Genomic DNA, 18,503 nt, shown 5'->3' on the forward strand with positions numbered 1-18,503 from the left:
ATATTTAAATTTCTTACTTAAAAAATAGCTTTTCTCCCGTAAATCCTTTATGTTTTTACTCTGGGACTTTCTGCTTCTACTGACAACAGAGGAGGGGAGTGGAAAGAAAAAGAGTGATTTCACGCCTGTTTCTCTTTCTTATTGGTTAAAGGTATAGTTCACCTTCAGTAGTTGGTCACCTGAATTGCATAGTGGTTTTTTTTTTTGTCATAACATGGAAGTCGATGGGGGCCAGCAACTGTAGGTGAACTATCCTTTTATGCTGTTGTTCTAACTCAACTGTAGGTGAACTATCACTTTAAGCTGTTGTTCTAACTCACCATATATTTTAATACTCATTGCTCTCCAGTTCAACGAAACAAACTGAATCGTTTGAAGTGGTTCGCGTCTCCAATAAGCATTAATCCACAAATCTGGCTCGGCTCGGTGTTCATCTTCAGTTCTCTCTTCACAGCAGTTCGGTCAGTGTACTGTTTGAGTACATGAATTACTCCGGGATATTGGTTTGTTTGAACTCAGAGGTTGTGTCAATCACATTAAAAAAGTTAACAGCTTACGTAATTTGTGGATTAATGCTTATTGGAGACCCAAACCGTTTCAAATGATTCAGCTCGATTTGTTGAACTGGTTCAAGAAGATCCAGTTACATCAAACGATTCGTTTGTGAACCGGATATCACTACACTGCAGTGAACGATATCAAAACTGACGGGAAGACAAGACAATGCTAAATAAAGTCGTAGTTTTTGCTATTTTTGGACCAAAATGTATTTTTGATGCTTCAAAAAATTCTAATGGACCCTCTGATGTCACATGGACTACTTTGAAGATGTTTTTACTACCTTTCTGGACATGGACAGTATACCGACACACTTTCAATGGAGGGACAGAAAGCTCTAGGACTAAATCTAAAATATCTTTAACTGTGTTCCGAAGATGAATGGAGGTCTTACGGGTTTGGAACGACATGAGGGTGAGTCATTAATGACATAATTTTCCTTTTTGGTTGAACTATCCCTTTAAGACTGCTACCAAGTATTCTGCACCATTTAACTCATTTTACTATATTACAAAAGATCATAGATTTTCCCCCACACCAAATTACATTTCTGCTAACATTTTGTAACCGTGATACACACTAAACATAAGCTTACACTGTGCTAGGTTCGACAGGAGCTAAGTGATATAAACTGTACCCATAAAAGGAAATATCAGACCAGGTAAGTAGTAACCAGTAACTTTTACTCACATTAAGTTGCAAATAACAGTTGAAACACAACTGCATAACATGTATATGAAAAAAAAATAAAATAAAAATGGGCCCTTTAAAATAGATGAGTCTCTGATTTTGTCCTATTGTAGTCGTTAAAGTCTGTTTTGTGATCACTTTCTGTGTTAGTCAATCCTGTCAATAGTTCAGTGTCAAAAGTGTGTGTCACCAGTTCTGTGACAGTTCCTCCTTTTAAAAGTAAGTTTGCACTTGGATGAAAGTGGGTACCAGCTCAGGCGACCGATACTTTCCTACCACCGGGGAAACTTCTCCGGTTACTATCGTAACCTTGGTTCCCTGAGAGGCGGGAACGAGACATTACGTCAGCTAAGACGTATATGGGAACTCTTCCCTTCTCCACTTTCACTGAAATCTTATTGGCTAACCCCAGCTGGGGACAGCTGGCCAATTGACGCGAAGCATGCAAATACTGACAGGTCAGCGGGCAGTATAAAATGCATGGGCGTGAAAATTATGTCAGAATCATGACTGTAGGCTAGCACAGCTGATCAAACAGCGACCATGGCGGCTAACGTAATGTCTCGTTCCCGCCTCTCAGGGAACCAAGGTTATGATAGTAACCGGAGATGTTCCCCCTCGAGGCAGTAACTCAACATTACATCAGCTAAGACGTATATGGGAACTGTATAAAATCCAGCCATGAGAGCAGTGAAGATAAGCCCTGAACGGAGTCAATCACCCCCACACATAAGCAGGACAGTTCTAGCCAATGGCTGTGTCACTAAGAGTGCTTGCATCTGATAGGCGGAACTAGGCCAATGAGACATCTGCTCCGACCCTAACAAAATTTGCATAACTTCAAGCAATATATAGAAGTCTGCACTAACAAGGGCAGACACAACGCAATAAGCACTTAAGCATGAGAGTTAAACAGAGTCAACAGCGTTTGCGGTGACTACTGCATAAACCATATAATCCATAACACAGAGTTAGCAAGCCATGGTAACTACTATATAGCTGGTTATAACAGAATGAATAAAACTTAACTCACCGAAAGTACATGTGACGCTACAGAGGGTATATCCAGCTTGTAAAACCTGGTGATTGTGTTCTGGGAAGACCAGCCAGCAGCAAAACATAAATACTGGACGGACATACCTCTAGACCAGGCCCATCAGGAAGCATTTATATTGTCCTCGCAGGATGAGCTCTGATGTTGAGGGGATAATCCTTCCCCTGGCATTCGATAGCGTCCACGATCCAGTGAAAAAGTCTCTGTTTAGAAACAGCACGTCCCTTATTGCATCCACCAAGCACACGAACAGCTGGACCTACTGACAAAAGGCGGCAGAGCGATTCGTATACATCCCTAAAACCCTACCAGGGTCTCGGCGTTCTGAGCATCAGCGTCACGCGAGGCTGACGGCTCAACAGATAAGGCGGGCAGGGAAACAAAACGGTGTGTTGAGTGACTTCGGAACGAAACCCGGTCTCGGCCCGATAGTGACATTACAGTCGGCAGGTCCGAAACCGATGCAATATCGTTCACCAAAAACTCATGAAAGTCTCCAAGGCGCTTCGCCGAGAGCAAGAAGCAAGGCAGTCTTCAGGGAAGCTCCTTAACCGCGATCTAAGCTAATGGCTCGAACGGTAGTAAGAGATAGAGCCCTCAAAACTAGAACTAAATCCCACGGCGGCACGGAGGGCGGCCATGAAGTACACAATCTCCTTGCTCCCCTGAGAAAAACCTTCAGCGTGGATGGTTTCAAACTCCCGCTATCCATACTGTGCTGAAGAAAGCACATACGACACGGAACAGGTCCCCGGGTCAATATAAATGTCCTCTCACCATTTTGTGAAAACTCCCCACTTCTGCACGTAGCAGCGAATGTTTGATGGTGCTCGCGTCTCTGTAAGTGTGTTTAGCACTCGTGAGTGCAGAGTGTCCCGCTTGTTAGGGTCCCCCCAGCGGCCACACATGAAGGTTCCACAGCTCGGGGCTGGGGTGCTATATTGTGCCATTCGCCTGAGACAGCAGGTCCTGCCTGAGGGGGATTCGCCATGGGGGAGCCATGACTAACTCTCTCAGGTCCGTGAACCAGGGCTGATTCGCCCAGTTCGGGGTCACGAGTATAACTGACGCTTTCTCCTCCCTGATTTTGCACAACACAAGCAGAATCTTCACCGAAGGGAACGTGTAAGCCTGGCTCCCGGCCAACGCGATGTCAGAGCATCTCCCAGCAGGGGGGAGTGAGATAGCGAGAAGAACGTCTTACAGTGTGTGTTCTCACTTGTGACAATCAAATCCACTTCCTCCCTCCCAAATCATTAGATCTGATCCTGGGTGAAGCCTCCATCTCCTTGAGGAATCCCGTTCCTCGAAAGCATGCTCATTCCACGGTTCAAAGTACCGGGGATGTGCAACGCTCTTATGGAGATAAAGTGTCGGTCCGTCCACAACAGGAGACTCGCTGCCTGTTTGAATAGAGCTCTGGAGCACACGCCGCCCTGGCGATTTATGTACGAGACCACAGACGTGTTGTCAGTTTGAATCAGTACATGTTGTCGCTCCAATTTTGACCGAAAGGCTTGCAGGGATATTAGGACACTGCTTCCAATTCCAAACGGTTTATGTGCCACCTTCTCTGTGACTCCAACCACAGGCCTGAGGCAGGTACGCCCAGACGAGAAAAGAACTCCTGGGCTGAACATATCCGGGCTGAACATATCCGGGCTGTTCCACGGTCGCATCGCCATCGAGTCCAAACATATTCCCAGATATGTTACAGTCTGACTCGTAAAAACACGCTCTTCTACATATTCACACGCAGTCCCAGCGTATCCAAACGGCGAAGCATTGTTTCCACGTGACTGATAGCACATTTCTTGAGTGGGCTAAAATCAGCCAATCGTCCAGATAATTCAACATGTGCATTCCGCTCGATCTGAGGGGAAATTTCGCTCTATCGCTCCCTCTTGAGCAGACTGAGAACTTCCTGTCGCAGAACAGGACGGTTTTGGGGCAAAGTCAGTGACGGGACAATGCCATTGAAGCGGGGAGGTCTGCGTTTGAATTGGAGAGGATAATCCGTTGTGAATTATTCCCAGTATCCACAGTGAAACGCCCGGGATAGCCCTCCTACCGTCCATGAAATGACACCGCGGACGCGTTACCTCTACAGCCTGATGGCTAATTTTGGCCAGGGCGTTGCATAATCGTGTGACACTCTTGCGCCATCAAGAGGCCATTATAATCATGGGTTGTGGCTCTGCGCTGTTTGAGACAAGGCGAGTGACACAATTTTGGGTGCAAGAATTTGCATACCTGCTTCTATAGTAAAAATTTTCTCACACAAACATCATTTAAACACATATAGCAAACATCACCCATAGTGATGTGGGGGAGATGATGCATGTTTCTTTGTGGTGTTGGCACTCTCGCTCCCTCTCGAGGCCATTATAATCTAGGTTGTGGCTCTGCACTGTTCTGAGACAGGGCGAGTGACAGTGATGAGTGTAAGAGGAAGTAAAGCTCTTTTGTTGATTGTATACATGCTTTTATTGTGGAACTACACAAACAGCATTTAAACAGACATAGCAATCGTCGCACGAAGAAACATGGGGGACATGATGCATCTGAACATGGAGGGTGACACAGTGTTTATGTGGTGTTGGCACTCTCGCGAGGCCATTATAATCATGGGTTGTGGCTCAGCGCTGCTATGAGACAAGGCGAGTGACACAGTGTTGAGTGTAAGAGGAAGTAAAGCTCTTTTGTTGATTGTATACATGCTTCTATTGTGGAACTCACACAAACAACATTTAAACACACATAGCAATCGTCGCCCGAAGGAAATGGGGGACATGATGCATTTGAACATGGCGCTTGGGGGCGGGGCCTCCCGCACACTCACTTTTTCATTTTTTAGGTCAGTCAGGGAGACGGCTCGATGGCGCGCTGGCTCTCTCGCGGCGCGGGGTCCTCAACTGACCCTGACGTTTCCTCCCATGCTCTTACCACTGCTGGTTTTGGCCGAAACGAGCGTCCGGATCAGAGCGTGGTGCCACGGCGGGCTATTTTAGCTGGTTTTAGAGCCTGACGAGGTGCATAAGAACCTCGCAGATGAAGACTGGAGTGAGCGACGGGGCATCACGTGGCTCATCGCCTTGGCGCGCTTTCTGCGTCTCTGAGAAAAGCTCCACCACGTCACCAAAGAGGCCGGAGGGAGCAACTGGAATGTTTAGGAATGTCCTCCGAAGACCACGACGAGCTACTCCTGGAGGTCTGCAGGGCCCTCTTGGTCAGGGCGGTACCACTGAGAGGCCCAAACCTTTTTCGACATCAAAAGCGACATGGAGTCGTCTTCCTCGCCAGCTCCAAAGAGGACGGGGCGGAAGCTATTGTCCACCACGCCGACGTCAAACTCGTCTTCGGGCGGGGGAGGGCCCAACAGCGGCTCGCTGGCGGCAGTGGGCCTCATTCCCGCTGTTTTCCGAGCCACTCTGGCTCTGAGGGCGCGCACTGGCAGCTCGTCACAGTGGGCGCATGTGTGGTCCGTGTGAGAATCCCAGGCAGGTCACACAGAACTGGTGAAGGTCCGAATCTAGCATTAGCATCCATCGGATGCGGAGAGGAAAAACAGGGTGAGTTGTCCTCTATTGCAACTTCCACGATGACTTAGATAAGACTTCTAGCGTGAAGAAAGAGATTCTGACGTAATTTTCGCGCCCATGCATTTTATACTGCCCGCTGACCTGTCAGTATTTGCATGCTTCGCGTCAATTGGCCAGCTGTCCCCAGCTGGCGTTAGCCAATAAGATTTCAGTGAAAGTGGAGAAGGGAAGAGTTCCCATATACGTCTTAGCTGACGTAATGTTGAGTTACCGCCTCGAGAGGGAACGTTCGATGAGTTGGTCTGCGTCTCTTCACGATCACATTGGGAGGCTCGCCATCGATAGAGAAGAATCTTCCAAGTAGTTTACACTCTGTTCATAAGACCAGACTAAGACAAATACAGTTGGAAAACAGAGTTTTCCAAACTCTCGGTTGCTCCTCCTTATCCTGTCTTCTGTGTTGGTTCTTTGGCTTGAACTTTGGGGAAGTTGTGGCCTAATGGTTAGAGGGTTGGACTCCCAATCGAAGGGTTGTGGGTTCTAGTCTCGGGCCGGATGGAATTGTGGGTGGGGGGAGTGCATGTACAGTTCTCTCTCCACCTTCAATACCACGACTTAGGTGCCCTTGAGCAAGGCATCGAACCCCCAACTGCTCCCCGGGTGCTGCAGAATCAATGGCTGCCCACTGCTCTGGGTGTGTGCTCACAGTGTGTGTGTGTGTTCACTGTTCTGTGTGTGTGCATTTTGGATGGGTTAAATGCAGAGCACAAATTCTGAGTATGGGTCACCATACTTGGCTGAATTTCACTTCACTTTGCTAATACACTCACTTTTATCACTCTGTTAACTTTATATCTGTATATTTCCTCTCGTTTCCTGTCACCATCAATCGTGTTCGTCTTCTCTCTTTCTCTCACATACTCGGGCGCATGGTTGAATCACGCAATTTGCCTCAAGTCCTGTCAATCATGTTCAGCTAGGGGAGAAACTATCACTCCTGATTGGCTGATTTCTTTCTAAGGGATATTACACTATTTTGGAAATTTTTTTACTTGAAGGGATATTAAGCTATTTTGGCATATTTTTTTCTAAAGAGATATTAAACTATTTTAATACAATTTTAAAGTAATTTTAACTCTGTATTGCCACTGGGTTACAACTTACACTTAAAAAATTAATTAACAGAATGAGACTAGGTTCAGTTTGCACCAGACATGTTATGTTCTCTCAAAGCAAATCCATTTGTTTAAAACACACACACACACACACACACACACAAACAGCATATGCTGGTTAGGTTTTGAAGCATGTCTGCTGGTTTGAGCTGGTCATGAGCTGGTCATGTGCTGGTCCTAAGCAACAAGGTCCTGCTCAGGACCAGTTTGGGACCAGCACATGACAAGCTTAAACCAGCTCAAAACAGTAGATATGCTTCAAAACCTAACTAGCATATGCTGTTTTTTTTCAACTGGCTACACACACACCACGGCCACTTTTTTAGGTACTGTACACCTGTTCAATTGCTTGGTAAACCAAATTGCTTATCAGCCAATCACATGTTAGCAACTCAATGTATTTAGGCATCCAGATGTGGTGAAGACGACTTGAAGTTTAAACCAAGCATTAGAATGGGGAAGAAAGGGGATTTTAGTGACTTTGAACATGGAATGGATGTTGGTGCCAGGCGGGCACAACCATATCTCAAGGGTTTACACAAGAATGATCTGAAAAAGAGAAAATATCCAGTGAGCGGCAGTTGCTTGGATGAAAATGTTTTGTTGATGTGAGGTCAGAGGAGAATGGGCAGACTGGTTAGAAATAATAGAAGGGCAACAGTAACTCAAATAACCAATTGATACAACCCAGCTATGCAGAATACCATCTCTGAACACAAAACACATCGAACCCTGAAACAGATGGGCTACAGCAGCAGAAGACCACACTGGGTGTCGCTCCTAATAAAGTAGCTAAGGAGTGTACACACATATATATATATATATATATATATATATATATATATATATATATATATTGAGTTACTCCACCACATGTTTCCACAACTACTAACTGTTGTCAGATCTTGATAAAATTTCAAGCTTGCCTGACAAAATATTTGACTTGTCTTGATGTTCTTCACTCTGTTGAGCCTACATATTTACCAGTATAAACATTATGATCAATTTATCCCATATATCAATGAAGGCAGCACAACAAATCAATGATGGTTCGACCTTTATGGTTAGGACTGCATTTCCCAGTGTCCCTCTTCACTTTCATCCCTGTCTAACCCTGCTTAATTATATTGATTACCTTTAGTATAATCACCTGCACCTTGCCTATCCCCTTTTTCTGGACTGCTCTCCCCTTTGTTATTTGTGAAGGTTTGATTTACCCCGGTCTGCGTTGCACCTTTCAGTATTATCTCTGGACTCTGAATCCTGATTAATTATCCTTTGCTACCTGTCCTCGTCTAAGCTGGGGGGGGGGGGGGGGGTGTCATCCTTTCACTGTGCTTACTGACCACAGAAATCTGGAATATCTCAAATCCACCAAATATCTGAATGCTCGCCAGGCCCGCTGGTCCCTCTTCTTCTCCAGATTAAATTTCAAAATCACTTTCAGACCAGGTTCTAAGAACGGCAAGGCGGATGGATGCTCTCTCATGCCAGTTCGACAGTAATGACGAGTGTTCAGAACCAGTCCCCAATCTGCCCTCCTCTCTCATTGTCGCACCAGTGCACTGGGATATCATCACGGAGGTTTCTACAGCTCAGCAAAGACATCCATCACCCCCGGAGTGTCCGGGGGACTGCCTCTTTGTTCCTCCCAAGCTCTGCAATCGTGTCCTCCAATGGGTTCATTGCACTCCCAGCACGGGGAATCCAAGTATCACGGTCACCACTTAGCTAGTCTCCAATCGCTTCTGGTGGACTTCCCTTCGAGCTAATCAAGTTTGTTCATCAGTGTTCCATCTGTAACATGGTCAAGTCTTCTCACCTGAAACCAGCTGGCCTCTTACAGCCTCTGCCGGTACCACAACGCCCTTGGTCCCATATCGCCGTGGATTTTGTCATGGACCTTCCTCAGTCCCAGAGTTTCACCACCATCCTCTCTGTAATTGACGTTTTCAAAATCATGCTGCTTCATCCCTTTGTCTGGTCTTGCCACAGCCTTACAGACCGCCGAGGCCCTCCTCAATCATGTGTTTGTGGAGGGAACTTTGCTCGAAGCTCAATATTAATGATAGCCTCACCTCTGGCTACCATCCTCAGGCCAACGGACAGGTTGAGAAGTTGAATCAGGACCTAACTTGTTTCCAACGGACCTACTGCCATCAAAATCAGCAGGAGAGGAGTCGTTTCCTTGTATGGGCTGAATACGCTCAGAATTCCTTGGTTAAGCCCGCCACTGGACTGACACCTTTTCAGTGTGTCCTGGGATTTCCCGCTCTTCCCGTGGTCGGGCAAGCCCTCAGATCTCCTCGCGGAAGATTCCTGGCTTCGGCCCGGCGAGGCTACTTGGGATGCTGCTCATGTGCAGTTACTGGGGGCCATCCGCCAATATCAGCACTATGTGGATCAGAGCTACCATCCCGGCCAGTGGGTGTGGCTTTCAGCCAGAGATTACCATCTCAAACTACCCAGCAAGAAACTCTCCCCTTGCTTCATTGGTCCTTTCAAAATTCTGCACCAGATCACCCCTGTCTCATTTAGGTTGGCTCTTCCTTCTCATTACAAAATTTCACCTACCTTTCATGTGTCTCTTTTCAGACCCGCAGTCACCCCCAGGAGAGAGGAGGTCCAAGAGGGGAACAGGCCGGTGCAGAATCCTCCTATTGAAGTTGACGGCAATGAGGCCTACTGGGTGCGAGCGGTACTGGACTTCAGACGTCGTGGCAGGGCTCTAAATTACCTCATTGACTGGGAGGGGTATGGTCCTTAAGGAACACTCCTGAGTCAGGTCTCAGGATGTCCTGGACTCCTCTATACTTACCGGCTTCCATCTATACTTACCGGCTTCCATCATGACCATCCTGACCATCCTCGCTTCTAGAGCTGCTCGCAGGGGAGGGGCTATGTCATGGAACGGTCTGCTACACCCTCCTCTGGCGGCATCAGATCCCTCTCACCTGAATATTAGGACTGCATTTCCCAGTGTCCCTCTCCGCAATCATCCCCGACTAACCCTGCTTAATTATCTTGATTACCTTTAGTATTATCACCTGCACCTTGTCTTCTCCCCTTTATCTAGACTGCTCTCCCCTTTGTTATTTGTAAAGTTTTGATTTACCCCTGGTCTATGTTGCACGTTTCAGTATTATCTCTGGACTCTGAATTCTGATTAATTATCCTTTGCTACCCGTCCTTATCTATGCCGGTGCCTGACTTCGTATGCCAAATTGCCCCTCTGTTTGTACTTATCTGAGTTCTCTACGAACGTCTGCCTGAGTTCCCTTTTGATGACAGCCTGAGTTTATGTCTGCTGTTCTCTGTTTAATTACCTGTATTAATAAACTGCTGTAGATGGATCTGACTCAGCCGTGTCATCACAATCATGTTTTTATTTTTTATTTTGGGAATAACATACACAGTATGATTCTAATGAAATATCCATCAAATTTATTATGAGAAAGAAATCGTCATACTTTACATTTAAATTTTACATTTTAATATGGTAAATAAAATGTGACCCTGAACCACAAAACCAGTCTTAAGTGTCAGTTTTCCAAAATTGAGATTTATACATCATCTTAAAGCTGAATACATAAGCTTTAGATTGATGTATGGTTGATATATGATGTATTTATTAGAATCAGACAATGTGTCTGAGATACAACTATTTTAAAATCTGGATTCTGAGGGTGCAAAAAATTCCAAATAGAAAATTGCCTTTGAGGTTGTCCAAATAAATTCTTGCATGCATATTACCAATATTAATAAAAAATGGAACATGATCTTTACTATATATTCCAATGATTTTTGGCATAAACAAAATGTATAATTTTGATCAATAAAGTGTTTTTTTGGCTATTGCTAAAAAATATACCTCAGCGACTTAAGACTTAAGGTTTTGAAGGTCCAGGGTCACAAATGCAGTTATTGATGTAGAACTTCAAAATCAATTGTAATAAATATATTAAACAATGACCATTTATCCATTATTATTTTTTAAACAATGGATACTACTACTACTACAACTACTACTTCCAAGTTCCTCCGAAAAATATAGTTAAAGGGGTCATGATGCGATTTCAAATTTTCCATTTTCTTAGTAGCGTTACAAGCTCTTGGTGCATAAAGAAGATCTGTAAAGTTGCAAAAACTTAAGTCTCAAACCCAAAGAGATATTTTTTATAAAAGTTAAGACTCGTCCACTCCCTCCTAAAATGCCTAGTAAAAACACAACCCCACATGTCGACGTCACTTTGTGGGAAGATTTGCGTAATGGTAATTTGCCACCCAAATGTTTACACAAAGAAAGAAGGCATAACCTTTGATTCTCGCTGTTGGCTCTGGCACCATGTTGTGGAGAAACTGTTTTGTTGTGAAAGGGAAAATACTTTGTATGGTTTTCCAAAAGAGGACACAACTGGAAATCAGTGGTTAAGTTGCATTTACAACACTGTTCCAGAACAGTTCAACCCAAATATTCAGATGTGTGTAGCACATTTAATGGAGGACTGTTTCCTGATCCTGGGAGAGAAGACGACAATGCTGGGTGTTATGACTCACAGTCTGTAAGTACGTTTACATATGTAAAGGATTTGCCATTGATGATTCACACGGTTCGTAATTTCATATATCAATGAAGGCAGTTGGCTATGAAATAAACTAATAATTTGTATGAAAAAAATGTAAAAGTACATGTAAAAGTAAAAGCACACCAGTGTTCTGACCAGGACACGCATCATATTATGGCGAGGGCCATAAAAGTTTTGTCACACACTTGAGGCTCTTGGCCAATCACAACGCACTAGACAGCTGGCCAATCTGAGCACACCTTGCTTTTTAGAACGATGGACTTTGTAAAAAACACACTTTTAAATTAGCCAGTGCACAGAGGAGAAACAATAATGTATATTATATGGAAATTAATGTGTTTTTTGAACCTTAAACAGCATAAACACATTGTGTTATTTTTAACAACATCTTATGACCCCTTTAATATTTACATAATATTCTTTGAATCTGTTTCAAAAGTTAAAAGAAGTACATTGACGATTACTGCCTATTACAATGATTATTTTAATAGGCTGTATGTTTGCTCTCCAGACGAAACACCTCTTCATCTTTCCCCTGATTCCAGCTCATTTTGTTACTTTCCAGCCCCATCCTCTTCAACTTATCACTTATCTGGAAAACCAGCAAGAAAAAAAATCAAACAAAACTATGTCCTACTTATAGGCTATACACAAACATACATATATATGTATACACACATAGATGTACATACCACATTTAGAAAGGCAGTCTGTAGTGAAGGATCATTCAATGTGCATCTTCCATTACAGGACAATTTCAACCGTACAACCTGTTTTCTAATTAACTTTCCATTAATTAGATTTTCAGATAACTTTTCAGAAATGGAGGCTAAAAGAAACATAGAAAATACATAAATTAATAAAAATCATATTATCACAGTTGTTTTTAATCTCTGTTTAAAAATGACCACCAAAACTTACCTCCATAGCAGATAAAAGGCTGCTTTAGATCACAGCTGTATTGAGACCATCTCCCAGAATTGGTTCTTGACATGCCAGCACAGTTAGTAGGCGCTAAACTATGTAATGGTTGATCTGCTGCCCAGTATCTAAAACTGAGTTTCGTTTGATCAGACCACTGCCAAGAGTCCAGAAACAGACCGATCCAGAGTGACGATTCATTACTGATCAGATTCTGCTGCTCTGGGCTGCTGATACTCACCAAATCAATGTGTTGTTGTCTGCAGTAACTCTGAGCATCTCTCCATGTCATAGCAGTCTTATTAATAATAAAACCAGTGCTATCTGTTCAGAAACACAAGATGAGGACCAGCCCTCAGTAAAGAATCAGCTAAAGTGGAAAAACAAACTCCAACTAAGAGGACTCACCATTGAAACACACAAATGGGAGAGCAGTGCTGCAGCTCTCATCATACCAGCTTCCATTAAAACTCCTCACACACTCCCCATCACCACTCGGTTCTCCTGGATACCACATACTGTACTGGGAGATTGCACCTTCTCCCATAGACCAGACCCAGCGATATTCTGTCCCGGCACTGAGACCTATCCATACTGAACCACTGTATCCAGGATCCACTGTATTTACTAGCTTGTTCACATTAGTCATGTTGTCAGCAGTGGCCAGATCATAGAATCTCGCTCTGCAGTAACTCTGAGCATCTTGCCAAGTCATAATTTCATTCATATACTGGTATGCGCGGTAAGGAGACTTGGGCCCTATGACAAATTGAGATGACAAACAGGAATGTAATAATCATAAATACTTTTATGGTGACACAATCATGATTAAATATTTTTTCTTCTCGATGAGTGTTTACATTTTACAGTAAAAAAAAAAAACTTGTTGATTGGTATCAAAGTATTATGTGCACATAAACACATTCATAGTTAAATACTGCAAAAAAATTACAGAACATGGAGAAACAACATCTCATCTTATTTGTTTAAAGAAATCCTCACATCCATGGCAGATAAAAGGACGCTTTAGATCACAGCTGTGTTGAAACCATTTCCCAGAATCAGTTGTTGACATGCCAACACAGTCATCAGATCCTGAACTCTGGGATGGTTGACCTGCTGCCCAGTGTCTGAAGAAGTTGCTCCATTTGTCAGACCATTCCCAAGAGTCCTGGAACAGACCAATCCAAACCCATGCTGACGATGGAACAATACTCTTGAGCTGATTCTGTTCCTGAGAGTTGTGGATGGTGGGCAGATCTGTGTAATTCTGTCTGCAGTAGCTCTGAGCTTCCGTCCAGTTCTTCCACATCTCTACCCAGATGTATCTAGTGCCTTTTATCAAAAGAGGAAAAATAACAATATGGTCACATCTCTTTTTCTCAGCTAAACTGAATATGAGTTACTGAATATAGTAACTTACCACTGTAGCACACAAAGTAATTTGGAAATGAGCACTGGTAAGTACGCCAAACTCCAGCAGCAAGACAAGCGCATTCGGTTAAATTGTTCGGTTCTCCTGCATCCCAGGCACTGTACTGTGCAAGTGTATCTTCTCCCTGAGACCACCCCCAGCGTTTCTGTGTCCCCCTCTTCAGTCCTATCCACACTGATCCACTGTATCCAGCATCCACTATATTTATCAGCTGGCTTGCATCACTCATGCGGTCTATAAAAGCCAGGTCAGTGTGCTTCGCTCTGCAGTAACTCTGAGCCTCTGGCCACGACATTCTGGCATTTATATAGTGGTACTGACGAGAAAGAGCAGAAGTGGTCTTCAAGAGACCTGTGAAAGTATTTATATTGATGTTTGTTTCTATGAAGCATATGCATTCACATGTACATTAAAACCATTACAAAGACCATACCAACCTGACAGCAGAAGCAGCACAAACAGCATCCCGCCCATGACTGTGGATCCTCTCTGATGTTTTCTAAGAAGAGATAATCAAATATACTGTAGATTTTCTATCAGAAATAAGAGTGAATACACATGGTGCACTCCAAATTTATTGCAAATTCACATATTTTGTCGTTTCATTTTCTTAATATGTTACATTACACTGTGGCTGGATGTTGTTGATATCAAGAATTAAGCTGTACACATTTTCTATAGTCTCGGCCTCAAACAGCACCACACGCTCACTGTCATATTACAAACAAAACTGCAACTTTCTTAGTCTTGTAAGATTTAGAACAAAGCTAGATTACAAAGTACAGGTGGGGCTTACTATTCCTGTATTTTACATGCACATTTTATTTATTCATTTGCCAGAAAATTTTATCCAAAGCAATTTTTTATTGTATTCAAGGTATAATATACATTTGATCTTTTCATGCTTTCACTCAAATCAGTGAAATCCATTTTGTTGTAAGTGACATGCTGTTTTTGCTTCAGGAACACAAATGTACTTTTACTAACACACACTTGAGTGACACTTGATCAGATATAATAAGTATCAGAATGAGATTAGGAGAGTCAGTCTGCACCATATCATAATATATTATCTGAAAGCATGTCTTAAATGTTAAAATTCTTCCAACATAATAAAATCATATGCTTGTTTTTGTGATGAGTCATTTCACATTCAAATACTGTATCTCATTGTCACTGAAGATGTTTTTCCACTGGTCACAACGTCATGCACCAAAAGGGACAATTACTGAAAAAAACTTTTAGAACATCTAAAACACATTTCCAATAATTTGGATATTCTATAGTGGACATGATATTTTCTCGAACTCATTTCTGAGACCGGACTCATTTTCAAACTTCTTGTCCTAAATGAAAATCTCAGAACAACTTTGGTGGTGTTTGAAAGCAGAATATGATTTTCCGTTGTGAGACTTGCATCGGTTTCATACATGTCCACTGTTGAGGACACCAGGACATAGTTCATGCTTATCAGGCATTTCAGTGAGACATAAGTATAGACAGAGAGAGAGAGAGAGAGAGAGAGAGAGAGAGAGAGAGAGAGAGAGTGAGAGAAAGAGAAAACATACATTCATATTTCATTTAATTCAAATTATAAAATATGAGACTTTATATGAAAATTTAATTATCATTATTATACTTCTTTTTTCATTACATGTTGCCCAAAGAACAAATGAGAGGCAATAAATAGATACATTGATTATAATAGGAAAAGCCATTTTTGGGTTAAGTAAAACATAATATCAAATTATGTTGTAACATATTTCATACCGTAGTCGAGAATCTTTATACAAATCTTTGTGCAGAAGAAATCTTTGGTTCAAGTGGAAGTTTCCTGCAGATGTCAAAGTCCTGAAAACTCTTATTTCCATTAGACACCTATTGAATGCAGGTGCTAGTATGCATACAAAATGCAAAATAAAAATATTCTCTGAAAAATTATTCTCATATCTGCATTAAATAGAATGAGATAAGGACAAAAACAGACAGGCAAATTTGTACATTTGCCTGACTGTTTTTTTCCTTAGCTTGTTCTATTTATATATATATAAACATTGTTTTGGTATAGAATCTTGTTTTTATTTTCTTATTAACCGAAACCTGGTTTCCTCTACATAGGACATAGAAAAATAAAATAAAATAAAAAATGTGTTTCTAATGCTCTAAACAATGTAATGATGTAAAAAAGACTAAATTTACCAGTCAAATCCATACCAACTACTAACATTAACCAACTACATTGTTGCCAGATCTCACCAAATGTGTTTATAAATAAATTGGTGATATTCAAATAATTGGTGATAATCAAATTTACACGCTAAAAATTAAAAAATTAAAAAACAACTATCATTACATTCTTAATCTTTGGATTCAGAATGAAATAAACATTTGAATTAAAACAAGTAGGAAACCAATCTAGGCTGACAACTCTATAAATATAAAAGATGGTGTTAACGTGGCAAATATAGTGTTATTCCATGCAAATTTTATAGGTCCAACAGAAGTTACAAAATACACACACACACACATATATATATAAAATATAGCTTGTTTGGATGTTAAATAAATTATATGTCAGAACCTGCTCTTTCAGATCTGTCATGTTAATATAAGTACATATTACATAATGGACAGACATAAAAAACCATACCTTAATTTTTCCTGCAAATCCTCTGTATTTCTTACACAGAAACTTCTATAGTAGCTTATTCATAGTTGGCTAAAATGACAATGTTATAATTCACTCAAGTTGAAACACTATATCCAATTCATTTAAAATAAACACACCTCTAAACGGCAAGTAAAACCTGGTTGGTCACTACATACTGATAAGTCTAAGTGGGCGGTTCTTGAGCAAAACAGAATAAGCTGCAATATATATATATATATATATATATATATATATATATATATATATATATATATATATATATATATATATATATATATATATATATATTTAGCAGATAATGTTATATAATATTTAGCAGATAATAGTAATACTTCATATTAGCCTGCAATTGAAAATGAAATATTATAAAGACCTCTGAGGTGAATGACATCAGGTCTGACTTAACTGAAAACCCTAATTTTCACTTCTATTAAAAATTTCAATTAAATTATATTAAGTTTTATTATGTAGTTCAGAATGAGATGGCGAGCTTCATACTGAACCATAACAAAAATAATATATGAAGTGACATTCAACCAAGTATGGTGACCCATACTCAGAATTTGTGCTCTGCATTTAATCCGAAATGCACCGAAATGCACACACACAGAGCAGTGAACATACACACACACACACACACACACACACACACACTGTGAGCACACACCCGGAGCAGTGGGCAGCCATTTATGCTGCGGCGCCCGGGGAGCAGTTGGGGGTTTGATGCCTTGCTCAAGGGCACCTAAGTCATGGTATTGAAGGTGGAGAGAGAGCTGTTCATGCACTACCCCCACCCACAATTCCATCCGGCCCGAGACTAGAACTCACAACCCTTCGATTGGGAGTCCAACCCTCTAACCATTAGGCCACGACTTCCCCAACATGTTATATACTCTGAAAACAAATAACTAAAATGTTTACCTGTCACCCTAAAGAACACTTAAGAATTTTGCATTTGCCCACTGACATGTAAAGCACAACACAAATATATGTAGATTTTTGTTAAGAAAAAACAAGAAATTTTCATATTCTGATAGCCCATTTTCATTGAAGACGCTTTTGGGCATTGGATTTTGCTTGTCTTTAAGATATCTTTACATCAGACTGAATCAAAACGGAAATGGAAAAATGTAAATAAATCTCAAGGTGTGGAGACAATGAGAATCAACTGCATGAAGAAGCTTCACCATGTTTGCTCAACAGAGCAGAGTCTTAAATATTCTACTCCGGAAAAAAATGTAAGATGATAAAAACACACCACCTCAATTGCGAAGATGACCCAACAACACTTGCCTTTATTCAGACACCTGTCTGTCTGGTTTGGCTCTCTTCTAGAATCACAACAATTTTAATCCCAGCACCTTAACCTACACTGTACATTTTACTCGTATCCATGAATAAATGCAGGATAAAGATTTTTTGAGAACTATTTAAGCATACTGCAGCAAAGGATTATATCACATTTTAATGTGATGCCAAACAGGGCATAATTTTCATAATCAAATTGCTCATTTCCATTTAGGATTTAGGATTAGGATTTTTTCACATTATATCGCATTACTTCACAGTCACTGGTCACTTGAATAAAAAAATAATAATAATAATAGAAAAAAGAAGAATTATAGTGCTACTGTATTATCACATTACATAAACATCTTGTCTTGATAATACACAGCATTTACTGTGAATCACTACAAATTCTACATTACTATTCTGATATATGCTCTCTCTCTATTTCTACATATATGTATATATAGTATGCATTATATTATACTTGTGAATCCTAAATTCACTCACCTGTATAATAAGTGACACCTCTTTTAACATTTTTGAAAAACAAGGCTTAAAAGGTATACTCTACCCCAAAATGC

General features: G+C 41.4%; 1 protein-coding gene across 1 annotated transcript; it reads right to left on the reverse strand.

Moving 5' to 3' along the window:
- Positions 1 to 12,409: 12,409 nt before the first annotated feature.
- LOC128022961 (macrophage mannose receptor 1-like) lies at positions 12,410 to 14,435 on the reverse strand. Its single transcript, XM_052610633.1, has 6 exons — positions 14,399 to 14,435; positions 13,950 to 14,312; positions 13,529 to 13,861; positions 12,935 to 13,285; positions 12,527 to 12,850; positions 12,410 to 12,417 (listed from the first exon to the last, which is right to left on the reverse strand). Exons 1-6 carry the CDS (start codon positions 14,433 to 14,435, stop codon positions 12,410 to 12,412), a joined length of 1,416 nt encoding a protein of 471 aa, XP_052466593.1.
- Between the last annotated feature and the right edge of the window lie 4,068 nt (positions 14,436 to 18,503).

This window comes from Carassius gibelio, chromosome A2 (assembly GCF_023724105.1).
Source record: "Carassius gibelio isolate Cgi1373 ecotype wild population from Czech Republic chromosome A2, carGib1.2-hapl.c, whole genome shotgun sequence".
Taxonomy (NCBI): domain Eukaryota; kingdom Metazoa; phylum Chordata; class Actinopteri; order Cypriniformes; family Cyprinidae; genus Carassius; species Carassius gibelio.

Coding starts and splice junctions, on each gene's coding strand:
- LOC128022961 (XM_052610633.1), bottom strand. CDS start 14,435: ATGGGCGGGATGCTGTTTGTGCTGCTTCTGCTGTCAG. Junction 13,862..13,949: donor TTACTTTGTGTGCTACAGTG/GTAAGTTACTAT, acceptor TTTTGATAAAAG/GCACTAGATACATCTGGGTA. Junction 13,286..13,528: donor TCCTTTTATCTGCCATGGAT/GTGAGGATTTCT, acceptor AATTTGTCATAG/GGCCCAAGTCTCCTTACCGC.